At 43.8% G+C, this 25,646-nt stretch overlaps 3 protein-coding genes across 13 annotated transcripts in view; 2 read left to right on the forward strand and 1 right to left on the reverse strand.

The window, feature by feature from the left end:
- The window catches only part of TIPRL (TOR signaling pathway regulator), an 8,883-nt gene extending 5,726 nt beyond the window's left edge, over positions 1 to 3,157 (reverse strand). The window contains exons 1-2 of the mRNA XM_021399624.1: positions 2,904 to 3,157; positions 674 to 853 (exon numbers count right to left, since the gene is read on the reverse strand). Coding sequence (XP_021255299.1) covers positions 674 to 853; positions 2,904 to 3,004 — 281 coding nt within the window. The 5' untranslated portion in view covers positions 3,005 to 3,157. The remainder of the gene's footprint in view (positions 1 to 673; positions 854 to 2,903) is intronic.
- Positions 3,387 to 15,233, forward strand: GPR161 (G protein-coupled receptor 161). The gene is made up of 7 exons (XM_021399613.1): positions 3,387 to 3,825; positions 5,056 to 5,166; positions 5,267 to 5,678; positions 6,225 to 6,949; positions 8,632 to 8,736; positions 10,985 to 11,116; positions 12,475 to 15,233. Exons 3-7 carry the CDS (start codon positions 5,311 to 5,313, stop codon positions 12,720 to 12,722), a joined length of 1,578 nt encoding a protein of 525 aa, XP_021255288.1. The 5' UTR covers positions 3,387 to 3,825; positions 5,056 to 5,166; positions 5,267 to 5,310; the 3' UTR covers positions 12,723 to 15,233.
- The window catches only part of TTF2 (transcription termination factor 2), a 52,931-nt gene continuing 43,505 nt past the window's right edge, over positions 16,221 to 25,646 (forward strand). For 10 of the 11 annotated variants that reach the window (XR_002439513.1, XR_002439522.1, XR_002439511.1 and 7 more), the window contains exons 1-13: positions 16,245 to 16,289; positions 16,371 to 16,482; positions 16,723 to 16,812; positions 18,197 to 18,263; positions 18,789 to 19,769; positions 20,508 to 20,634; positions 21,279 to 21,467; positions 21,694 to 21,851; positions 21,968 to 22,049; positions 22,317 to 22,430; positions 23,387 to 23,537; positions 24,194 to 24,299; positions 24,877 to 25,067. Coding sequence is in view for 2 of the 11 variants with exons in the window: in XM_021399596.1 (XP_021255271.1) it covers positions 16,262 to 16,289; positions 16,371 to 16,482; positions 16,723 to 16,812; positions 18,197 to 18,263; positions 18,789 to 19,769; positions 20,508 to 20,634; positions 21,279 to 21,467; positions 21,694 to 21,851; positions 21,968 to 22,049; positions 22,317 to 22,430; positions 23,387 to 23,537; positions 24,194 to 24,299; positions 24,877 to 25,067 (2,396 nt within the window). In the remaining 9 variants the exon portion in view is untranslated. Of the gene's footprint in view, positions 16,290 to 16,370; positions 16,483 to 16,722; positions 16,813 to 18,196; positions 18,264 to 18,788; positions 19,770 to 20,507; positions 20,635 to 21,278; positions 21,468 to 21,693; positions 21,852 to 21,967; positions 22,050 to 22,316; positions 22,431 to 23,386; positions 23,538 to 24,193; positions 24,300 to 24,876; positions 25,068 to 25,646 lie in introns of all 11 variants that reach the window. The other variant, XR_002439541.1, reaches the window with a different exon arrangement.

Below are 25,646 nucleotides of genomic sequence, written 5' to 3' on the forward strand. Positions count from 1 at the left end.
TGTTTTCAGAAGGAATTAGAAAACCAATACCCCAATTCCTCTGCTAACACTGCCTCAGACTTACGAGGCAAAATAAAGATTTTTAGTTAAATGATTGTGAACTATGAATTTTTCAACAGCGTTTCTTCAGTAAGTGGGCAGAAATCATTCTGCTGACAATACACAGCAATAATTAACAACATTATCTGTTTTCATGACAGTTTTCTTTTCTCTCCTTGAACTATTCCTAGGAGCTCTGCCGCTAATTTGGTAAATACTAAGCAGTACAATCACTTCTCATGCACAGAGATTGTCCTGCTATATTCCTAAGGCTAAGATGTTGGACAACTACAACATTTTGCACTTTTATACACCAATATACACACACTCTTGTAACGTGTAAGTCCCTGTGAATTTGAATAAACAGAACTAAACCATGTTAGACAGACAGTTAGTTTTAAGAAAGCCAGGAAGCAATTGAAAAATGCAGCTGACCCTGGGTAACAGATGCAATGATGAAGGCAAAAAAAAAAAAAAAAAAGCTAAGTAATTTCTGCCATCACACACAGACTGTATCAACAGTAGAACAAAATGCAACATGGTCTTCAGGAGTTCAGTTTGTTGCTTTAGCTACTTTAAAACAGTTTTGCATACAACACACCAGTACTTGCCCACTGGTGATAAAATACTGTACCTGCTCTCTTGCCACTCCTCTGCACAAGCCACTTTGATCATACCTTGGCAATTATTGACACATTTTAAAGCATCTGTTGCATTGAACTCAATTCCAAAACCATGTTCATGCTGTATTCTCAGGATATTGTCTCCAAACATCATCTCTGGCAGGGAAGGCATATGCAGTTCTTCAGCCAGTCTGCAAAGAAAAATAGTAGTCCAATAAGGAGAGATCAGTCAGCTATAGTTGAGTGAAAACAATCCGTGTTTTGGAGTAAGCATAACCACAGTAATTCACAAGACACACCATCACTATGTTTTACAAAACTTTGTTACCTTCCCAGTTAATCATTTGACATGAGTTGCAGAATCATTGATCCTAAGTGACTTTTCCACCGTCAGGTTATTCCTAAAGCTTGCCTTCTCCATCAGGAGAGTACAAAAGCCTCACACACAAGAAGAAAGGGGAAAAAAAAATGATAAGGATGAAGTAGCAGCTTTCAGCCTGTTGCACGCAAACCTCTGGTTGGTCCAAGAGCTACTTTTGCAGATGGTCAAAAAGTTTTATGCAAGAGTTCTTACTGTCAGCAAGTTTAAACTCATTACACAGCGGCCCATAGTTCCATCTTTAGAAAGATGCAAAACAGAGCCTGAAACAATCATGGTAGAGCATGTTAAAAGCACAGTGCAGAAGACAAACCCATGGCTCTACTGATTTCCCAGCATTGTAGAAAATGCATGCTGGGAAATTTATAGCCTCCAAGCATGTAAGGTGAGGAACAAACTGAACTTTGTGAACAGAATAAACACGATCCCTGCAGAAAATATAAAGCCATCCCACCTCACTTTTTGTTTTACATCATTTTTATATACACACACTGCTTTATGCACACACAGACGTTGTTTAGCAAAATATACACTTCATACACTTCTGCCATTCCCTCCCTACGACTAGGTGCTTTACTCATTAAGATTAAAGAGCTTGTGCCATAGCCATTGCACATTTTCTTTTCTACCTTTTTCAACACATTGTAATCATCTCAGTGTCCCTGAAAAACATCTAAAAGGATAAAGGTAATTTCTGAATTAGAGGCAACTGCTTAATTTAAAACAGCTACCATGAAAGAAACTGAGCAGAACAGAAGATGCGTATAGTAGGTAACCTGCTTTCTATACTGGCAGTTCAGCTCTCTCTCTCACTTAAAGAAAATAGTTAACATTCTCCTGAACTTTATTCTTAAGATCTAAGCAAAATAAGTACTGACAAACATGTCAGGAAAACGGAGTACTGCAGTAACAGTCCTCCTTCTCCTGCAGGACACGGTCACTGCTCAGCTGAACGCTGAATCCTCTTTACAGAGGAATCAGTAAAACATGGGATTCGAGTTTTCTTAACTGCAAGAACTGCAGGACCATTAGTGAAAAGTATTTAGTAAAGATTATTGTACATACTGAGCACGGAATAACAGTAAGATTTAGTAACATCATTCCTACCTGTTTGCAGGCAGATATGTAGTTTAAAAAATAAGCATAATGCTATTATAAAACAGAAAAAAATGAAGTTTACCTGGCTTATTATAATGTAGAAACAAAGTGCAAAACTTCACGATTTGACTCACGCAAACTGAATAATTTCAGAAAAACTGAAGGCAACATGATTGAAGTTATCCTTCACAGATTCCCACGTACTTATTCTGGAAACTGAAGCCAAGAATTATCTGCCAAACTCAGCTGCCATCGAGGTCAGCTAGGGCCCTAACAGCTCAACTGTTCAGCTCCACATTAGCAAATCTGACTTAAGCACTCAGCGCTGACACAGCAGCGTTTCATCCAACGGTTTGACAGCAGCAGAAATTACCGCTACGAGAAGAAAGCAAACAATCAATTTTTTAATGAAGTCCTCTATGTTATTATAAAGTAGCTTACAGGAGTCTGTGGACCACGTTTAAAAGCATCTTAATGGTCCTTAAAAGATAATCAAGAAAAGTCAAGCTTCTAGTCAGCGGGTGCCTGATCACTAAGGGCCAGACTTCCACCACCGACAGCCGTCATTAACGAGATTCTGATAGCTGCTCGTAAACGAAACCAGCCCAGACTCTTCAAGAGGAAAAAATAAAAAATAAGATACCCGAGGTGTCGGGCACGCTTTGTTGGGGCAACGCCTCTCCGCCCAGACACGGCGGTTCCTCTGAGGATCCCCGCTCCCAGGGGCGAGCTCCCGGCCCCGCGCCGCCCCGCTCCCGCCTCACCTCTCGGCCTGCGCCGACTTCATGATGTGCGTGCGAGCGGCGCTCAGCTTCCACGGCCCGAAGGCGAAGTCGCGCCGGCTACTCTGGAAAACGGGGTGCATGGCGAAGGCGGAGGGCACGACCCCACCGAGGAGAAGGCCGGAAGGGGTGGCGGTGGTGGCGGCTCACCCTTGCCTGCCCTTCCCGACCCCTCCACTGCTGCCGCGCACCCCTCACGGCAACAGCGCCCCTCCGCAACGGCTGCCGTACCGAACTTCCGCTTCCGGGAGCGCGGCGCTGCACGCGCAGGCCGGAAGTCATGCGCCGGCGGCGTGGTGCGGGGCGCTGTGCTGCGAGGGCAGGCGGTGGTTGCGCGCCCCTCCGCCTCTGCCCCGCTCCTCGCGGCATCCTGCCGAGGGAGAAGGGACAGCCGCCGCCGCTCCGCCCTCCCCATCGGTGGTCCTTAAAAGTGACCCGGTGTGACAGCGCGGCAAGTCCCGCGTAGCTGCGGGGAACGGTGGAGCTGAGGACACGCGGGCGCGGCACGTGGCTGTCCCTCGCACCTTCGGCCACACCTGTGCCGCGCTCCCTGGGAGGCGGCAGCAGCCCCCGTCCAGCGCACGGCGGTGTGCCGGCGCTCGGGCTGGGAGGGCGGGCGGCCGCGCTCTGCCCCTCGCTGTGCCTGCTGGCGTCTCCCTGTGTAAAACCAGTCCCAGGCTCCGCGCCTCTGCGCTGTCAGCGGGGCGGGCGGCCTGTGGTAGAGCCGCGCCATTCCCGGGGGCCAAGCCCCTCCCGCCGCAGCCCGCACCCGGCGGGAGGGGCGGTGCGAGATGGAGAAAGGAGGCGGTGGGTGGGTGGGGAGAGGGGCGAGCGCGGGGCGGGGGCATGGCGGGGCTCGGCCGCCGACGCCCGATACCTCCCGCCCTGGCGGAGGCGGCGGCGGGTGAGTGCGTGCGGCGCGGCCGTGCGGGACGGGGCGGGCTCCGGGCGAGGCGAGGGATGCGCGGCGTGGCCTGCGGGAAGCGCTCCCATCGCTTCTCCCCTCGGCCTTTGTTCGCTGCCGGAGGGAGCGCGGGGGCAAAATGGAGGCGATCCCCCGGCCCTGCCCGCGCTGCCCGCCGGTCTTGGGGCGCATCCTCCTTCGGGCGGGACGGGACGGGACGGGACGGGGCAGCCCTCAGGGACGCGCTGCAGCGAATGCCCCGAGGAGAGTTGAGCTGTGCGGCATAAAGCATGGCCCCGCAGCGCCTTCAATGAGAGTCGTAGGAAAGCACAGATAAAAAATGAGTTAAAAGATGGCCCTGCGGCCTGACGTTGCTCCCGGGGCCGCGGAAGCCTCCCAGGTGAGGGAGAGGTGCCCCGAGCGCTCCCGGCCATCCGTGAGCAGCAGGTGGGCACCGTCACGGCGAAGGAACTTCAGCCCCTAGTCTCCAAGGGGTGTGAGTGGCAACTCTGCGCTGAGAAGTTGAAACCAAACTCTTGTTCTCTAGTTTTCGTGTTGGCACTTTTAACGTTGTTTATTCTGGCGTGCTGCGCTGTAGATGGGTGCGGGATTGGGTGAGGGAGGTAGAGCAGAAGCTGGAGGCAGCTGGGAGAAGGAGCTGGGAGTAACATCGAGACTTGACAAAAGGGGGTGTTGAGGCAGTGGGCACTGAGACGTCACGAGTTGAAGGGTTCACAGACACTGCTGTAGGGTGGGCTACAGCTTAATGCCAGCTGTCTTTTGTACCCATTGTACTGAAGGCTGCTTTATCCCAGGCCTTCGATGTTGGCGATAGAATTGTTCTTGTAGCTGAGGTGATGATGAACATGGAGAGAGCACACTGAGAGAATACATGTAGTGATCCCTGAGCCTTTGGAAATTACTTGGAAACTGTTAAGAAAGAGTCAGCAGGGTGTGAGCAGCCAGACATCCACAGACACCAGCAAATGCTATATATGCAAAACACAGGATAACAATCAGGATCAACTGGCCAAACTTAACCAGAAAAAAAGTTTATCTTCCTTCAAGAAATTGCAAAGATTTAGTTACATCATTATTATTTCTTCCAGCCTAGACGTACAGCTGGCTGGTATGGCTTAGAAAAAAATAAGATACTTAGAAAATCTGTAAATAAAGAGTGTTAATTTTCCTTGTTTCCTCCCCTTCCACTTGCCTCTTTCTGTCTTTCAGATAATTTCTTCCCTTTTCTTGGCTTGGCTCTGCCACTGACCTCTGGTGTATCCAGTGGCAATCTCCTGCCCCTTTGGTTTCCCACCTAAAATGGTTTCCTGCGTCCTACAGGTAAGGTTTAACTGATACAGACAAAATAGTTTCCAGTCTTTGGAGAGAGTTTGAGGAAATGTTGCTGGAAAATTTCTAAGTGGTGTGGTTCTGCTTCTAGATGCTCAGCATGTCTTGGCTGCTCCTGCTCTGCTCACTCTGACCATGAGCAGCAATTCTTCCCTCAGCAATGGGAATGGTCTGAGGAACCTTACCACGCAGGAAGATGGCGCGGTCAGAGTCACTGAAGCCATTGCTATAATCGTCATTGCTGTTTTCATCTGTTTGGGCAACCTCATCATTGTTGTCACCCTCTATCGGAAGTCTTACCTTCTCACGTTGAGTAACAAGTTCGTGTTCAGCCTGACCCTCTCCAACTTTCTGCTCTCTGTACTGGTGCTGCCTTTTGTTGTCACCAGCTCCATCAAGCGGGAATGGATCTTTGGAGTCGTTTGGTGCAATTTCTCAGCCCTGCTCTACATGCTGATCAGCTCAGCCAGCATGCTTACTCTTGGACTGATAGCCATAGACCGGTAAGTGGCTTTTTATAACGAGCGGTAACTAATTGCCTGGCCATTCCATAGGGTGACTTGTTGGCTGTTTGTAGGCTGGAGAAGCATTGCCATGGATGGCACTGCGTGCTGTCGCAATGTTGTTTTCCTTCACTTCCCTGTGAAATTTTGACACAGAGCAGAAGAAAATGTTGTCATTGATAATGTAAAAAGCTGACATGCATCTAGCTATTTTTAAAGGAAACAATGCTGCAGTAAAATTATTTGAAAAACAAGAAGTAACAATTTAAAATTCACACCCAGGGATTTAATAGATATATGTGCGTGCCTTCAGCCTAGTTTTACAGTCTTTCCTGCAAAGCTCTGTATTCTTACATGCAATTACTCTCAGCAGGCTTCCTGTTAAGAATAATTCACTTTGAGGTTTATAGAAAAGTGCACATTGAAATTTGGAGAAAAGCGCTTGTTCTATAAATCTTGTGCTGTATGTCAACTTCATTTAAATGTGCTTTTTGCTGTTCATCATTTGTGCTCCTGTTGACTTTTTTTTTTTCTTTCCTTCACCAGGTACTATGCTGTTCTTTACCCTATGGTATACCCAATGAAGATTACAGGCAACAGAGCTGTGGTGGCTCTTGTGTATGTCTGGCTACATTCCCTCATTGGCTGCCTTCCCCCCCTCTTTGGCTGGTCGTCTTTGGAATTTGACCAGTTTAAGTGGATGTGTGTGGCGGCCTGGCACAAAGAGGCTGGCTACACTGCCTTTTGGCAGGTCTGGTGTGCGTTGCTGCCTTTCGTGGTCATGATGATCTGCTATGGGTTCATATTCCGTGTGGCTAGGATTAAAGCCCGCAAAATCCACTGTGGCAGTGTTGTCATTGTGGAGGAGGACTCCCAGAGGAATGGGAGGAAGAACTCCAGCACTTCCACGTCCTCCTCAGGAAGCCGAAGGAACGCTTTCCAAGGGGTTGTCTACTCTGCCAACCAGTGCAAAGCTTTTATAACCATTTTGGTTGTCATCGGTGCTTTTGTTATTACGTGGGGACCTTACATGGTAGTAATTACATCAGAGGCACTTTGGGGAAAAAACAGTATTTCCCCTGCCTTGGAGACTTTAGCTACGTGGTTGTCCTTTTCCAGTGCCATTTGTCACCCATTAATTTATGGACTGTGGAACAAAACAGTGCGCAAGGAACTACTAGGAATGTGCTTTGGGGATCGGTATTATCGTGAGTCGTTTGTTCAGCGGCATAGGACTTCGAGGTTATTCAGCATTTCCAATAGGATCACAGGTAAGACATTCTTAACACCATTAAGAGCAATTCTTCATATCTGTGTCTAGTTGGCATGTTTCAGAGCTCTGTAAACAAACTGGGATGTTTCTGGAGGCTTCAGCAATCTTGCTTGGTTTATCACAGACACTTGAAGGAGAATTTTTTTTTTTTTTTTTTTTTTTTGTGGGAGATAACCTCATCCTCTTACCCCAGGAAGGCTTTCCCTGCCACAGAAGACGTAGTGGTTAAGTTAATAAAAATAATCTCTCTCAAACTCTTCTTCTTGTGTTACTGTGATTTTGTTCTATTGAGGTATAAGCACTACTGACAGCATGTGTGTTTGTGAGGTGGTTGAGTCACTCTCCCTAGAGGTTATAATGAACCATGCACGTGTAGCACTGAGGGGCTTAGTTTAGGTGGCATGGTAGTGATGGTTGATGGTTGGACTGGATGATCGTAGTGGTCTTTTCCAACCTTAAGATTCTATGATTTTGCCATATATACTGCATACTAGCTCTATACTATAACTCTTTTGGATTCACTGAAGTTATACTGCTCTTACTATATTACAATATTTCCGTAAACTAAGTTTTTACAATTGTGAGGAAAAGATCGTAAATGCTGTAAAACTATGTAAAGTAGTAAACCTATTTGGTGTGTCCCTTAGTTGTAGTCTGAGAGCTTCAGCTGCTCAGAGCTTCTTTTTTAAGTAGTAATGCAATGAAATTCTGATTTAATTTTTTTTTATCCTTTTTTTCTGGTCCTGCTTAAAATCTTCCAAAAACATGACATTTTTATGGGGTTCCTTGGGACATTTCATGCAGAGGTGATAACTAAAGTTTCATAATTGAGAAGGAAGGTCTGTAGTATAGAAGTATAATATAATGTAGTATAGAAGGAAGGGAAGAATAGCAAGGCATCTGTTGTCTTTTCTGCAACCTGATGTCATGGAAGAGACTCCATCTAAAGGAAGGAGTTGTACAGCTGCATCACATCACAAGCTGCAGGAGATTTCTAATGCTCCTCCATTTGCCAAATATATATCCAGGAGATGAGTATGTTGGGAACTGAGGTAGGAGGGAAAAGATAGGGAGTCTTTATCTTTCCAAGTGATAAGGATCCGATAGCTTCAAACGTATCAGGCATACCAGCTGGACGGTGATAGAAAAAAAGATATATCTTTATGCAGGATCCACAGACAGCGCTTATGTAGGAATCCTAGATTCTCCTTCTTCCCATAGTTGAGGATTTGAAAGAAGCCAGCTCTCTCAATGCCCCAGTCTTGCTAGTAAATTTCCTGCCATGATAATGGACTGTCACACTCACTGGTGGCTACCAGGTTGTTTTCTGGCTAGAAGGTGTCTGGCAAGTGATCCCATCCCACACATCCCATCTGTGTGTGCTCAGTGTTCAGCCTGGCTTGCTGATAAAACGTGCAGTCCCAAATGGAGTGGGAGAGAGATGGCGTGGGTAGAAGAGAGGCCTGCCGTATGGAAGGACTCCAAAGATACTTGAAAGCTGCTCACCTTCTGTTTCTACTCGTAAGATGGAAGGTGCAGATGCTGTGCGCTCTGGAAGAGCAAAGTGATTTTTATTGACACAAGAGTAAATGAGGTGGTAGAATCAGTGTTACTATAAGCTTTTACTCTTCTAGACCCCTTAACCATCCACTGAATAATGAGAATGAAACTCTTTTGCAGATTTGGGACTATCCCCTCATCTCACTGCCCTCATGGCAGGTGGGCGGCCGTTAGGAAACAGCAGCAGCACAGGAGACACAGGTTTCAGCTGTTCACAGGATTCAGGTAAATAAAGGCTCTTGCTCTCTTTTCTTGGGTAGAAGTTTGCACTTGTAACTTGGCAGAACTCTCTGGGATAATCTGTGTTTGCATACTCAGATGTCTCTTGATGGATGGAAAACATGAAGCATCTGTTCCAGCTGTCACAACAAAACTGCTGCAGTTCTTTCCTTCCTTGCTCTCAATGTATCTACTTGCGAAGAATAATGACCCTCCCTTGATAATGCTTCCTGGGGATAGGACATACTGCTTATGCTTTTCTCCTTCAGTTTCTATCATTCTTCTTGAACTTTCCCTGTATCCGCAAGGAACAGAGCAACAAAGGGTCATGGAGAATGCTTCTCTGATTCCTAGTTTGTAATAGGCCTTGTCACGTTGACCCTGCAGTCTAAACATAACTGCTTCAGATGGTTTCAGCTTGTGATTGTGTCACTACTTAAGATCTCTCAATTGAAGGTAGTTAGGTAGTTTGGAAAATGCAAAAAAGGTTCTGCTAGTAATTTTCTATCCCAAACTGTAACTAGATTTTTCTGGCAAATATTTCAGCTGCAACTCCTTAACTGAATTATTTTAAAGAGTAGTTCTGCTCTAGAGACACCAGAGGGTGATCTTCTAACAATTGCTTGGTACTAAAGGTTTGTTTCTTACATTTTTAAAGGAAATCTAAGGAGCTGGGTTTTATTCAGGTAGTAATTTTATGCAGGTATTTTTATGCCTGCTGTGAGTATTCTGCACCTGTATGTGACAAACAAGAGTAACATCACATGAAACCTGTTTTTGTTTGAGATCGTTGTGTGTTTACCATCATTTGAGGAATGATGCTGAGCAGTTTAAACAAACAAACCAAATTTGTACCGGAGGCCATTGAAAGCTCTGCTTCAAAGAAGAAAGTATCTCTGTCTTATTAGTAGCACCCTTCCAATGTACGCTGATACCTTTGGAGATCAGTAGCAGTCAGCTGTTTTCAGTAGATGGGCTCAAACCCCAAATGATCCACAGAACGAAACAGAAAGTTGCTAACTTGCTTTGTGCTGTGTTAGAACATCAGCTCATTCTATTGTGTGCTTAAGGGAGTCATATGGCAGAACATGCAAATTTCACTTTATATAGTGAACTAATAAACTTTTTATCAATGAATTGTCAACAAAGACTAGACCTATGGAGAGGTATGTTATCTAGAGGTACGTTTCCAGCAATGTCTTTCTCTCACTTTCTGTAAAATCGGTACCGGAACACTTCCTCATTGCAAAAAGAATAAATTTGGGAACTAAAAGTATTGAAATGAGTGAGGAGGGATGTGAAGTCACTGTCTGGAGGAGTTAAGAAACCTGCGAAGACTCTTTGTCCTAGCCTGGTGCCATGTCACAGGATGCCATGAAAATAGTGCTAAAAAGCATGCATAAGGAAGCTGTGCCTTGCAACTCTGGCTTCTCCGAGGGCTGCTCACTCAGCGTTGTCTTGGCATCTACCGAGAATGCTTGCTCTGCCTCCCCCTTGTACAGCAAAGACACCAGCGTCACAAGGGAGGACTAAGCTGCAGTCTTGCTGTTTGTATGAAAGCATTGCAGAGATGTCAAGAGAAATTTCCTTGTGCTCGTACGCTGTTTTATATTGAAAAAGTGCAAAGCAAATACTAGGAGGTGAAATAAGAAGATGACTCATAAACTGAAAATGAATTAATTGGACAAAAATGATTCCCAGCTAGCAAACGATTTTTTTCCTACTATAATACACTTAAAGAAAATCAAAATAGGTTGCCAAAAACTAAATTATACGGGAAAATTCTCCAATTCAGATTTCCATTGCGGTCTGATTACAAGCATGACATTTGGCAGCTGTGGTTGTCTGCCACTCAGGTGGCCTTCATTAGCCTCTGTCCTGATCAGATGTGGAAGTTGCCCTCAGCTTCACCCTTATTTACAGAAGGTAAGGTTTCACCTTTGCCTGTTGTCCTATTGATGTTATAATCTCTGCAGTTGAGTGTTTTGGAGTCGCTTGAGGTTTTATATTGCTAACGAGAAAAGAGTTCCAAATCCTTTCAATGAAAACTCTGACCTCATTCTTTTCGTGTGCAGTATTTAATTAAGACTAAAATTTGCCCACAAAAGCTGGGTTTAAACATCTTTTGAAGGGACTGTTGCGGACTGAAAAGATTTTGCCACCACTTAACGTTTTGGTTCCTCTCTTCATGTAATTTTGTTACCGTATCCTTGCTTTGTTCTTTTTCACTTGAGAACTCTTTGCTTTGTTTCAGGAACAGATACAATGCTCCTTGAAGACTATAGCTCAGATGGCCCTTCTCTCCCACACTGCGTCTGTCCTCCTAGAAGAAGGAGTTCAGTGACATTTGAAGATGAAATAGAGCAAATCAAAGGTGGGCTTAGGGGTAAGTATGAAAACGCTCAGAACAAAATATATTACCTTCTCAGGAAGCCTCTCAGGACCTTTAGAATTGCCTGAGATCATATAATGACCGTTCACCTTGAGAGAACTGACACCTAATGCAAGCGCACCAGAGGGTAAAAGCAAGTCTTTCTTCCAGTTCAGAAGTGGCAGCAGACGAGGACAAGAGTTAGAAGCTGGGGTTCCCTTCATGTGCAGCATCTGTGCTGCGCAGCACTATCCTCTCTGCAGCTCCAGTTATCCAGCTGCTATTGCAATCTGTTTTATGTTTCTCAAGAAACACATTTTCCCGCTTTCATAGTTTGATTCTGTTAACCCAGTGCTTCTCATTTGCTGCCTACTCTCAACTTTGTCATTCACAGCCTTAAAATCTTTCTATTTACAGACTTTATTGATCTAAATATAATTGTGTTGTTTCTATTTTTGTTTGTTTGTTTTTAACTTTATTGACTGAGTATGTTTCTCAGTAGATACAGCTGGAAATAGATAAATCACGTGCAACTTTTTTTCAGTCAGCTCATGTTGATACTCATGTTGATAGCAAAGCGTTACTGTGGTGATGTGGAAATGTTGCAAAGCTAGTTTAATGTAGGCTGATTGTTGTGGGAGCATGAACTAAAAGTCTTGGTAATGAATGACTGAATTTACTAAATAATGAATTATTGTGGTCAGTGCACAAATGAGCAGAATACCACCAAGCATGGAGTAATGATAAAACCTAGCTCATTTTTACAATTATGAAATAATAAGAATGTGCATAGATTAGAATCATAGAATGTCTTAAGTTGGAAGGGGCTTCAAACATCATCCAGTTCCAACCCCCTTGCTGCAGGCAGGGCTGCCACCCACCAGCTCAGGATGCCCAGGGCCCTGTCCAACGTGGCCTTGAACACCTCCAGGGTGTCCGTCCTCAGCTTCTCTGGGCAGCCTATGCCAGCACCTCACCATCCTCTCAGCCAAAAAATTCCCCCGTGCATCTAATCTAAATCTCCCCTCTTTTAGTTTAAAACTGTTCCCCATAATCAGATTCAGAAAATCATTCAGCATGCACTTAATTGGAAATTGAACATATATGCACAAACACTTTGCTTCATCAAATCACGGTTGTTTTTTTTTTTTCCCCTGCTTGAATTGGAGGAAATCTTTCTCTACTTGACCTGTGGGCATGGTGAAGCTTTGTGTTCATTGAATGGTTTGGAAATACTGGGTATTCTTGGTAAATGCGCTGTGTAGGGTAGTTACTTTACAGAAGGCATGGTCATACCTTTACAAAAGAATAAGTATTGAAGCATTTGCACAGCCATGCTGTTTGTTCTTATATACTTTTTTTTTTCCTTTCAGAAACTGCAAAGAATTCTGTTCTTCATGTAAAAGCTGACGTTCATAAATCTCTGGACAATTATGCATCCAGTTTAGCAAGAGCAATTGAAGCTGATGTGAAAATCAGCTTGTTTGGGGAAGGTGCTTTACCAGGAGCTCTGTTTCCTGTGCGGACTCTGCCAGGAAGCAGTATGAACGCACGGCGTGGCATCAGGCCCCATGCCAGCCAAAGGCTTCAGCTTCAGAGCATCGATGAAGGGAATATTTGACAGGAGGACTAGAGGAGAATAACTGAATGAAACCACTAAGCAGGACCTACCATGTCTGTTACTGTTTTAACAGAAACAGGATACCTCATTGGGACGTTTTCAGTGTTTTTTGAACACTTAAATGTCAGTTGAATTCTGGTACTTGCATCAGCATTTTGCAGCAGTATTTACTTATTCTTTAGGGTGCTACTGGACTGCTTTTGCCATGTCTTAAGCCTGTCATGCAGAGCATAGGAACACAGAGTTTGGTTTTGTCAACCAAATCATTAGTCTGTTGAATCACATTGTCTCTTCTTGGCCAAAGCTGATACAGAAATGAAAAATGAAAAGTATGTGCAGTGTTTAATAATTGTAGTGATCCTCTTCTGAACATCAGGATCCATTCACACGTGATAGCTCGAGTGCTCTGATGAGAGCTTGTACACTGACAATTACACACAGACTTACTCTCAAGATTCCCAAATGATAGAGCATGGACTTTACTAAGGGATAACAACTGAGCTTTACAGGGAGCTCATGTACGTATGATTTTACTTAGCCTCGCTAGCAGATATTTCTGGCTGTTTGTCAGAATGCTAGGTATGAAACTGAGTTGTATATTGCTTCTGCTTTACGAGACACCAGCTTCTCCAGATGTAATGGGTGGAAGCAAACCAGTGTTGGAAGTATCACAGAGATATTTGAGGAAGACATCATCGCAGAGCTCTTAGTTTCTCTGAGAACTGCGACTCTCTTCCCTGGCTTTGCTGTTACTAAAAGAGCACCCTACAGCTGCGGGAAGCTTGTCAGGAAATAAATAAGGTATTACCACCTTAATCATATATGCAGGATTCATCTTTTCTATAGAAGGAAGTTCTGTGGGTTATTTTTTAATCACGAGAGAATGTAGTACTTAATAGTTACCTCAGTGCTTATATTTTTTGGAGTTTTAAATCATTAATCTCTAGAATAAGACCATTTAGCACTTATGTTGCACTTTGCATGTTCTAAGCACTGTACAGACTTTACCTTGTTGGGCCTGTGTGAGAGGGCTGATCAGCCTTGCTTGCCAAAGAAGAAGAATGCAGCAACAGTTAAGCCAGAAATAAAAGCATCTGCAAGGGTGGAAAGATTTGTTATGAAAAGAGGGATGAAGTGGATCTTATGAGAATGCCCAGCATGAGTAACCTCTCTGTGCCTTCCTAGGCTGGACCTTTTCTTCCTCTATGGAGGTTTCTGCCCTGCCTTAATGCTATTTCAAGGAGATGGATCAGTAGGATATCCATTTCTTGAGGTTGGGTGTAGTAGCAAATGGACTTACAGCCCAAGGACCTGTATTTATTTTCTGTGTCTGCTCCCTACTGTCCCTCATTTGAAGTGTTTCTCTTTTTTTTCTTTTTCTTAGAAGTGGTCTGAGTTTTTGCAGCAGATTCTTTGGAAATTGGAGGCAGACTGTTTACATCTGGTCAAAAAATTGAGTGTGTGGTTGTTAAATTATGTCTTCTTAGACCTTGCTCAAAGGTACAGAAACAAAAAAACAGGTTTTGAGGCAGAGCCTCAGCTCTGTACTGAATTTAGACATCCTGTTTGTCTCTCTTCTCAACTGAGAAATACATTTCAGCACAAGCTTACATCCATCTGTGGATTCAGGCTTGTCTTTGACCTAGCCTGAATCCATGACATTCCCACATAAGATTTAACTTGCATGCTTAAAATTCAGTACATGGTTTGCTGATTAAAAACAGGCACTTAAAGCAAGAACACTTAAGCACCATAAGATGGCTCTTCGAATAATGGCAAATGAAATGAGATGTGGACTGCGTGGAGAGCTGATGTGCTAAGCAGCAGTGTATGTGTACCAGCTCCACACTCCTGTATTTTTTTTTTTTTTATTTTCTGTGTGTTAGGTAAATTGGCACTTCAGGGCACTTCAAAACCCAGATCCCACTGTTTGCCAGAAAATGCCCAGCACTGAGGTTATTATTGCAGTCATTCATACTAGAATCACAGTTATTCATAGTGGTCAGCACTCCTTTAGGTATACACTTCCCTCAGAGGGCTTAAAGTGTTTTATCTGCATCCCTTTTCTTTCACATTCCTGCTTCCAAACAAGTTGAGCAAAAGTGTCAATGAATGCAGAAAGGGCAAAGGTGGATGAAGCTAGGCAAAAACTAGTGGGTTTTTTTAGGAGCAAAAATTTTCATGTCACGTGTGAAAGCACAAAATCACCTGTGTTTTGTAAAAAGGACATTTTTCACAATGATGCTGAGCCAAATTCAGTCTTCAGGCAGGTCAGTGAGGCTGCAGCTGTTTACACCAGTACTGAATTGGGCTCTCGATGTTCATTTCACTAATCCATTATTTAGTATGAATGTTGTTAATATTTTTGCTAATCAAATTATAGCCTCACCATATTTCTGTAATTACCAGCACCATTTTCTCACTTGTCATAAGTTAAAGAGCTAACTATGAAATGCACACATTTTGTAAAATTGTATCCGTCATCTTAAATACAAAAGGAAAAAAAAAGTTTCTCATGGTCCGAGATGTTTGTTTATATTCCTGTTAATGTTAACTTAAAGCTATGTGAAATGTTTTTATGTCAGAAATACACTGAGCTTAGTGTATGGACTTGGCAGCACTGGCAGCTGGAGTCTGTGCACGGAGGTGGAGCAGAGCTGTCGTGGCACACAGCAGTGCTGGTTCTGACTGCTCCACTCAGTGGTGCAACTGGCCTCACAGCACTTGTGTCACTTTATGTCTTCGTTAATCAAATTGCACTGGTACGGACAGGTCTTAAAATTCTGTTGGAGTATTTTCACAAAATGACATTTTATTCTCCAAAGTAACAAAGGGGCACGCCTGGTGAATTTTATGAAGTTTCTCTCCTTTTTTGGGAACAAAAGGCAGAACTGCGCCCTCACCGCAGAGGTGTGGGCTGATGGGAACAGAATCATAAGAGTTGGAAGGGACCCACGAGGATCACTGAATCTGACTCCTGGCTCCACACAGCACCACCCAAAATCAGACCATATGTCTGAGAGCGGTGTCCTTGAACTCCAGCACTTGGGGCCATGCCTGCTGCCCTGGGCAGCCTGTTCCATGCCCATCGCCCTCTGGTGAGGAACACGTCCCTGCGCAGGAAGGCTACGTAGTGAGCCCAAAGAAGGTCTGGGTGAGTCAGGCGGCATGCTGAGCTTTACACTAAGACAGCTCTCTCAGCTGATAGGCGTAAATCTGGGCCTCTTTCCTTTAAATCCTCGCAACCGTGGGCACCCAATCGAAAACCGGGCGGTTTTTTTGAGAGTTGAAGCGCCTGAGGCGAGAGCAGCGGGCTGCTGAGGCGACCGTTGAGGTGCCGGCGGTCCCGCCTCCTGTCCGCGCCAGCCAACGGCAGCGCGCCTACTTCTCCCGCCCCGTCGAAAAGAGGAACTGAGCGGGGGCGTAGAGAAGTCAGAGCGCAGAGGCGATTGGCTATTCCGCCTCGATTGGGCGGCCCATCTGCAGGTCTCGGTGTGATTGGTCGGTTTGCGGGGAGGGGGCGGGGCTGTTGTGCGGCGATGGAGGCGGTTGCATGCGCCGAGCACGGTGGGCGGCGGTGGGTAAGGGGTTGTGGAGGAAGGGTGCTATCGGCGTGTCTAATTTGTCCCGCTCTTCTCCGCCTTGCAGGATCCCTCTGCCTTCTGAAGACCGGTGTCCGCGATGGCCCAAACCAGGGGAAGAGTTTCTACGTGTGCGGGGCGCAGGGCCCGGCGCCGTGCGGCTTCGTCCTCCCAGCGGAGTGCGTGCAGGGCCTGAGGGCGGGTGGGGCCGCGGGGCTGAGTGAGCCCGAGGGCTTTGGATGTTGACTTGAGGGAAACTGGGCACCGTGTCAAGAGTTCTAGGCTTTATTTTCTTTGCCAAATCGTCTTTGAGAAGGTTCCCTGAATGCGTTGTCCCAAGTCAGCGTTTTGGCTGTTGCTGTGCCTTTGACAGCTTGTGTTGTGTTTATTCTTCCTTTCTTTTCCTTTCCTCTTTTCAGTATTCCTCCTTCGTACTGTTTGATCCATGAAGGGTACATGGTGGAGCTGCAAATCCTGGTGCAGCAGCAGCAGCACAGAGATGAGTACCAGTAAGTTCCTCCAAGCGGAAGCCGAGGTTTGCTGTACAGATGTGGACATCTGGAACTGTGTGGGGATGGCTGACCTGCACTTCCCTTCTACAGCTAAAAAATGTCATCTGGCCTTGAGGCCTTTGCTTAGTCTGTTTCAGAATGTTCGTTATTTTTCTTAGTAATGATATTCAGTTATAATACGCCTGAGTGATTGGTTAACATTCCTTTTTTAACAGAATTGAATGTAGCTTTGTAGTTGAGTTCATCAAAGTTTCATATTGATTACATCAAATTCATCAGTCTTAATTCAGGTCAAGCTCTTGCAGCTGACCTTGTTGTCTGCCAGTTTTAAAAATATCTCTCCTAAGTCTGTCATAGAATCATAGAATGGGTTGAAAGGGACCTCACAGATCATCTTGTTCCAACCCCCCTGCTGTGGAGACTTGCCAGCCACTAGATCTGACTGCCTGGGAACCCATCAAGCCTGGCCTTGGATGCCTCCAGGGATGGGGCATCCACATCCTCTCCGGGCAGCCTGTGCCAGGGCCTCACCACGTTTTGAGTTAAGAATTTCTTCAAAATATTTAACCTAAATCATCCCTCTTTCAGTTTAAATCCCTCTTGTCCTTTCGCTATCTACCTACATAAAGTCAGTCCTCCTCCTGCTTTTAAGCTCCTTTCAAGTATTGGAAAACTGCAATGAAGTCTCCCCAGAGCCTTCTCCAAGCTAAACAATGGGATACCATTGGCCTTCTGGGCTGCAAGCACATACTGCTGGTTCATGTCCACCTTTTCATCCACCAGGACCCCCAAGTCCTTCTGTGCAGGGCTGCTCTCAAGGAGTTCATCTCCCAGTCTGTAGTCATATCTCGGATTGCCCAAAACCAAGTGCAACACCACACTCTTGACCTTATTGAAACTCATTAGGTTCTCATGGGCTCGCTTTTCAAGCCTGTCCGTGTCCCTCTGGATGGCATCCATTCCTTCTGTTGTATTGACTGCACCACTCAGCTTGGTGTCATCAGCAAAGTTGCCCAGAGAAGCTGTGGATGCCCCATCCCTGGAGGTGTTCACGGACAGGTTGGATGGGGCCCTGGGCAGCCTGATGTGGTGAGTGGCAGCCCTACCCATGGCACAGGGTTGGAACTAGATGATCTGTGAGGTCCCTTACAACCTAATCCATTCTATGATTCAAAACAAACCAAAAACCCTAAGAAGGTATATTCAGAGAATGATAATTTTGTAGCAAGCTTTGTTACCATAATTCATGATTTTTGCTATGTGAAAGTCTGAATGTAAAGCTCAGATTGAGTGAATTTTTAAGTGCTGCATTAGATTTTAAGAATGGCTAGAGGTCGTCTAATGGGGCTTTCACTTCAAATCTTGCTTTATTCTTTGGTAGGTTGTTTTACCGATGTGTTAAGAGTAAGTTGAATGGGAAGAAATGGTGTGGAAGTGTGCCATGGCAGGTACGAGTGTTTCATTTATATTGCAGTATCAGCTTATTCCAGCATGACTTCATTCAAACTACTGTAATCACCTCTAAGATCACTTAGTGGGAGACTTTATATTTTCTAGCTGAAAACTATCAGTCTGTTCCTCCATTTGAGACTTCTTACTTCTAAATCATGTGAAGTAATCACTATTCTTCAGTCTTCCAAAATAATAATAAAAAAAAAACACAAACCAAAAAAAACAAACAAAAAAACCCCCACAAAAATAACCCTTGGGTTTGCTTTCCAGCCATCCTTCTTTCCTGAGAATGGTGCTGTTAGGACTTGATCCCCAGACACCATGGGAATAGCTAAGGCAGCAGGAAAACGGCAGTCTTGTTTTGTTTTCCTCGTAAAATGTTTATCCCGCCCCTCTTAAAATTGTAAGAAAGATGATGTTCATAGAGAATGAAGCCTTGCTTGGAGTAATTGGAATGTGTATATAGTTAGCAAGTTTTATTACTGGTGTGTTCGCACTTACTCTACTTATCTGTATTGCAGGATTCAAAAGCTACCAAAGCTTCAAAAAAGTTAGAATCACAGCCCAGCAAGGCACCCATCTTCAATCCCAGTGGCCAAAGAAATCCATTCAAAGTGATAGACAAGAATTGTGAAGCAGCGTCCTGGAAACAAATTAAGCAAGGCAATGGAGAGGAAAGTAAAGCAAAAGGAGTTGAAGTGGAGAAGGATAGTGTGGTGGAGTCACATAAAGAAAAGAAGTCTACCTCTGATTCCTCCACAGAGAAGGAACATCTAGAAGGGCTGAAAACTGAAAAGAAAGAATCCAAGAGATGTAGGAGTGGTCCAGAACTTAAGAAAAGCACAGTATCTGAATCTGAACTTTGTCTTTCTGAGACTTGGAAATGGAAAAACACGCATCAGGATAAAGAGAAGTATGGAGGAAGTGGCACGGAATCCAAGAAATCTGAATGTGTGGAGAAAGAGCCAGGTGGGAGATCCGAACTCTTCCCAGTAAGACTTGAAAAGCTAAGTACAAGTAGCAAGCCTCTAGAGAAAGAGCAGTTCAGGGATAAAAGCTTAAAAACCTGTGGGGATAGAGAAAACAGAGAGAAAGAATACATTGGTGGGAAGAATAGAGAGATGAAACCAGTACCTAAAGAAAACACAACCACCACAACAGTACCACAAGTAGCATCACAACACGCTCTCCCAAAGCAAGGAACAGGGGCAGCACCATCCAAGACACAAGTCAGGCCAAGCCTGGAACAGCCTGCTGATGAAGTTTCTGACAGTGACAGTGATGAAGTAGTACTTGTTTATTCCTCATTGGATGGAGGTGAACCTGAGAAATCAGTTGAAGGTTTGCAACCTTCAAATCCAAAAGGGGTTCCTGCAGGAACATCAGGGAAGAGTACCCAGGAGACATCTTTGCTAGGAGCTGCAGCATCGCTTCACATGGAAGGACCCCAAGACCCTAAGGCTCTTCGTAACCATCTTGAAGTCCAGCTAAGGCAGAAGAAGGTAACTCATTTTACCTCTTATTCCTTATTTTGTTTTGTTCTCTACTCAGGGTAACTTCCTTCACTCGTGACAGCAATCAAAATATTATGTCCCCACACAGTAGAACTGCTGAAATATTTGGAGCGTATGAGAGAGTGGGCCATAGGGAGGGAAATAAAAAAAAAAACCACACCAGGTATTTTTTAAGCCACTTATGAGACAATGACCCCTAATGTAACCATCTGCATTTGAGTATGCTTAATTTTAACTTGCCTGAGTTTGTTTCTACCTTATACTTAGTTTGTGTAATATGTAACTAGGCAGCCAGCTTAGCCTTTATAAATAATGTGTTGGTTTCTCATGGGCTTGTGTAGAGAGAGCAATCTAGCCATGAAAGCTAAGATTAAATAAACTTTCTGTCTGTATAGAAATGTGCAAGTAGTTTGGATGCTTTGTGAGATGTTAAGATCATCTGAGCCTGATCACCCTGTTTCACAGGAAGACAAGGAGGAGCCCTGCATCCTTCCATCTTTTCTGAAGTACACTAATGGCTAATTTCCCTTCTGCTAAAATACTATTTACTTGCACTAAGTGGCACGTAAATGCTTTTGGAGGTTGTAGAACTGCATTTAAGTATGAATTACTGTGGTAGAGGATGAGTGTTTTTGATCCTCTGACTCCTTGGTTCTCTTCTTGGCAGAAAGCTTGGTGGCTTTGAACATTCATTCAGGTTTTGGATTTTTTTTTTTTTTTTTTCAGAATACCTTGGCTACAGTGAACATTCAGGTACTGCCAGATAAAGGACAACGGTTAGTAAAGCAAGTGCAGGATTTGGAAGCTGCACTCAGTGCTCTTAACATTTCAACTACAGATACTTCAGAAAAAGGTAGGGCTATTTTTTTTTTTTTTTCCCCCCAGAACTTTGCAGAATGTTTTGTTTTTCTGAGAACTTGGCGGTTAAACCTTAACTTCAACTTTGCTGCAGTGTGGAGCCATGTTGCTTATGCAGAAGGTCGGTTTTGGCTGCTGTGTCTGAACATATAATTTAACATGCGCAAGATAAGCAACTTCCAGTAATTCATGGGCAATCACACAGCAAGCAGTTGCAATGCCTTATGCAAGATCTGATTTTAAGCAAGATTCTGAGAACAAGTCAGATTTCTTGAGCCATTTGGTTTCGAAAGATGCTTCTGACAGGAACTGTGGAACAGCAGAAACATCATGCGCAACTGACCTGTGTAGACACTAATCTGATCACAGTTGCAAAGCTCATTGTGTTTGTATAAGCCATATATTGAGGCCTGAGCTGAACTGCATTGGCTGTCAAGCAGGAACAGGCTAAGAGCATGCATGTGAACAGCTGTGGTAGCTCAGCTGATGTAGTAACCCACTACTCTCCTATTAGATCAGTGTTGCCAGTTAATAACCTTTTGCAAGCCATTGGGCTAAATGAAGGCCCTTCTCTGGGCTGTGGAGCAAGGCTATGAGGTCCACTGTGCAACCTTTTCACCCTGCAATTCCTTTCTTAAGGGGAGAACAGTGCAAGTGGTGGCCATCGTGAGGAACCTTTGCCTAACTCATTCAGCAGACCAGGTGGTACGAAGCTGATAACACCACTGCCTCTCGGGGATCATAAGGCAGGGACCTCTTCAACCTCACACAGTCACCCCCCTGCTGCTACCTTGGGTTCCAGTGAATATCTTGGCTGTGGTTCTGGAAGTAAGTATGGAAAGCCTATTCATTAAAGAACACGGACAAGGACTAGGCCTGACAGAATCCCACAAACTGTGGATATGTAACAGTTACTAAAGCTTTTTTGTTAGCGTGAGCTGCATATTTTGCCCTGGGCATCCGTAGCTACTGAGATAAAAGCCTGAGATGAAAGATCCCCAAGGGAGAGTTAGGTTTTTAAACACACTTTATGTATAATGCTTTATCTTTTCAGTGAACTCTGGCGTGCAGAATCTGTATGGAGGAAGAATGACAGAAGACCGAATCAGGGCCGTACACAGTGCAACAAGTGATGCTATTAATCATCTTCACAAATCTCTAGAATCCTGTCCAACAGAGCAGACAGTAGCTGAGGATCCCTCTGGTTTGAAAGTGAGTTGGCAAGGATGGATTGTAGTAGGACAGTTTGGCTGGATGATTTGGTACAGGAAGCAGAAGTGTCTGACCTTTGCAAGGTGTTTCCATCCAATTCTGTCTCGTCCTCTCAGGTTCCATTGCTGCTGCACCAGAGACAAGCACTTGCGTGGCTGCTCTGGAGGGAGAGTCAAAGGCCATGTGGAGGAATTCTGGGTGAGCAACAGAATGGAAAGTACCTTTTTGAGGGGAAGACCTAGGACAGCAAAAACTTGGCACTTACTCTGAGGCCAGTAACTAGTTATTCTGTAGACAAGGAAAGGGGCTATTAACTCATTACTATGTTGTACCCTGAAATAGATGTGTATTTTTGTTTTCAGTATTGCCGGGGTGTTTTCTGTTCTGGTAGTTACTTCAGTGTAGATCTGAGTTAGGCAGGTTTGTTTCTGCAGGTCATCGTAACTTGCATGTCTCTCTTTCCAGCGGATGACATGGGCCTGGGGAAGACTCTAACAATGATTGCTCTAATTCTGACCCAGAAGCAAGTGAAGACAGAGAAAGGAAGCAAGAAATTAGAAATGTGGCTGTCCAGAAACGGTACAGAATTATTTATATCATACAATGCATACACTCTGATGTAATGCCATTTGAAATGCATAAAGTGTTACGGTTATAAGTTGTATAGCTTAAAGACTGCTAAACCAATAAACTCTATCTGTGTTTACTTCCCTTCTGTAGGATCATTCCGTTGGGAGCAATGTTCACTATACTCCCTTGCAAAGACTTTCTCTTGATCAGTGGCACTGAGCGTGTAGGATTTTCCAACTCATTACTTTGTATAGTTCAGGCATTTTTACTGTTTTTTTTACCAAATCAGGTAAAACCTGCACATGCAGTATTGGAAAAAATGTTGAATGTTTGTGTAATTTTCTTAGCATAAGGACTTTAATTGCTCCTCACCTCCCTGTGGCTGATCTTTTTTCCTTTGCTTCATAAAATTATTTTTCTGGTTCACAGAGATACAGAAGTTACAGAGGTTTTTTTTGTTAGTTTTTAAGAAAAGTTATTGTTTCTGTGTCAATAACTTGCCATTGTTGCCATATTTATATAATTACTTGGGCTGCTTTTCTGTGTTTTGAAAGTTTGCTTGGCAAAGCAAACAACTATGTGGTTTTTTGTGTCTTTTTGCTTTTCTTTATTAATATGGCTCAGAATGGTGGCATGTCAAGTCTTCTAGAACAAGAAAGAAGTGTTTATTTGAAACCATTTTCTGAGAAGAGATTTGAGTTATTTCCTGACTTCTAATCTCACCATTTATTCAAAATGCCTAGATTGATAGCATAACTCTGAATGGGTAGTGATGCTTTAATGTCCAAGTAGAACTTTTTCCTACCTAAACTAACAGTCCCCAGGAGTGCTGTGTGGAGATATCTGCTTCAGAAACTGATCACAGAAAAGTGAACCAATTTTCTTCACTGTCATGACTGTCCAAAATTTCATTTTTGTAGCGTAATGTGAAGATGCTAAAACCTGCCTGCAATATTTTCCTGCAGATTCTACTGTTATCCCATCATGCGGCACTTTGATCGTTTGTCCTGCATCCTTGATCCATCACTGGAAGAAAGAGATTGACAGACATGTGGGCTTTGGAAAACTGAAGGTCTACTTGTACCATGGGCCAAACCGAGATAAACACGCAGAGGTGTAAGTGCTAAACTGTAAACATGACCAAGAAAAGTTAAATACAACTTAACAGGAGGTTGTGTACATCAGAGTTGAAATTCAGTGGCAGTAAAATGTTGGAAGAACGTTAAGTATGGAAATGTATAGGAGTCAGAGGCTCAGGTTGCTGTCTGCCCTCATATTTTATATAGCAAAACCTTTATGACCTGTACCCTTGCCAAGTGGTTCTGGTGCAGACTATTATTACTCCTGGTAACAAAAACAGTGTATGTTTTCTAATGCACATCTCCTGCTTGCAGAGATTAAGTAGCAGTTTCTTCCATGCTTGTGCTCTGTTATATTATCGTCCTTATGTGTACATCTGAAAATTTTCTATACCACTTCAGGCCATTCTGAGCAGTTTTTCTGTGTACCACATTCTAAGCAACATTCATCTCATGTGGTGTGGATTCTGTGTCTGACTTTTACTGCCTTCTTGAGTTTGCTGTATCTACATTCAGTACCCATAAAATGGAGACCATCTGTCATTCCTGCAGCGAAGTTCAGTTTTCTGTACAACTGCATTTAACTCCTGTAGAACCATGTTATTCTTAAACCTCGAGCGTGCGTTTTGTCTGCTTTGCAAAATGAATTCTTCATTCGTTCTTGCTTCTGATTCTTACTGTTCCTTTATGCAGGCTCTCTGAATATGATGTTGTTGTCACAACCTACAGCCTTCTCTCTAAGGAGGTTCCCACAAGCAAAGAGGAGGGGGAATTCCCTGCTAAGGACCATGAAGTGGGGGTGAGAAGCCCTGTTGTTAATGAAAGATTGCCTTAATCTTTTTGTTCTGAGGTGATGCAAGCTGTTATTGTTTCAAGGAGCACCTAATGCTACAATTAGCAGTAGGCAAGAATTTTTTTTCCATAAGTATGTTATTGTGATCTACTGTGGTTGTACAATAAAAACAAAATCATGAGAGAAAGTGTTGTGCGGAAGGATGACATGAAAAAATACAATAAACCTGTTCTGTCATAATACAGAATGCACTACATGGAAAATAGCTGAAATGTATTAAAAAGTAATTTTAAGAGTGCAACGATGAACCTTGTACTCTTACTTTGAAACAAGACTATGAAGGACACCAGAATCTGCTGCCTGGTGTTTGCTGTTAGAAACATTAATGCCCCTTTAAACTACCAGAAGCCTGTCACGCTCAGGCTCTGAGTCAGTTTGAACTGGCATGGAGGCGGCTTATATTCTGTATATATACATATATATATATTCTGTGTATATTCTGAAATACGTTTGCCTGTGGCTCTTTAGAGAGCCTAGTGAGTTTATTGCTCTGCGTTAAAAATAGTTTGTTTTTCTCTTTCAGAGTGGGTCATCTCCCTGTTCCCCTCTGCTCAGAGTAGCCTGGGCTCGAGTAATATTGGATGAAGCTCACACTATTAAAAATCCAAAGGTTCAAACCTCCATAGCTGTGTGCAAACTGAGAGCCAGTGCCAGATGGGCTGTCACTGGGACACCAATACAGAACAACTTACTGGACATGTACTCTCTTCTGAGGTGAGGTGGCTGCATGTGAGGCGCATGGACAGGGCTCCAGTTGCAGTGATTCTTCACTGACAAAGTGCTGAAGTTGTTTCTAAGTTGGAGTGATCCCTGAGGTAAAAGGGATAGTGAGTCTAGTATTACCACAGACAGTGAATTTCAAAGGAATGTGGCAGAGGCAGTGGATAAATCTGACCATGTGCTACTGCTGTGTGTAACTGTTCTGCTTGTATAGAAGGCAAAGGGAAAATTACTTAAGATCTCCTATGTTTCCAATGGGAATACCCACAAAACCAATTTTAATGATCAGAATTTTTGTGCAGTAATACTTGTTCCTAGTAAGTCTGCCTGGGAGGATCTTTAAAGAGAGTTATGCTATTCAGGGAAGAATGGAATACTGGCTTCTCTAAACAAATGATTAACAGGTTAAACTCTATGCTCTCTTATTGCTGAGGGGGGAAAAATAATAAATGGTATTGGAGAACCAGAAAACTTGCATTTGAAATTAATTTTGGAGAGTTTAAATTAATTTTCAATTAAGAGGTACAAAATTTGGAATTAACAAACGAGTACACTTTTCGGCAAATCGTGTGC

This window comes from Numida meleagris, chromosome 1 (assembly GCF_002078875.1).
Source record: "Numida meleagris isolate 19003 breed g44 Domestic line chromosome 1, NumMel1.0, whole genome shotgun sequence".
Classification (NCBI taxonomy): domain Eukaryota; kingdom Metazoa; phylum Chordata; class Aves; order Galliformes; family Numididae; genus Numida; species Numida meleagris.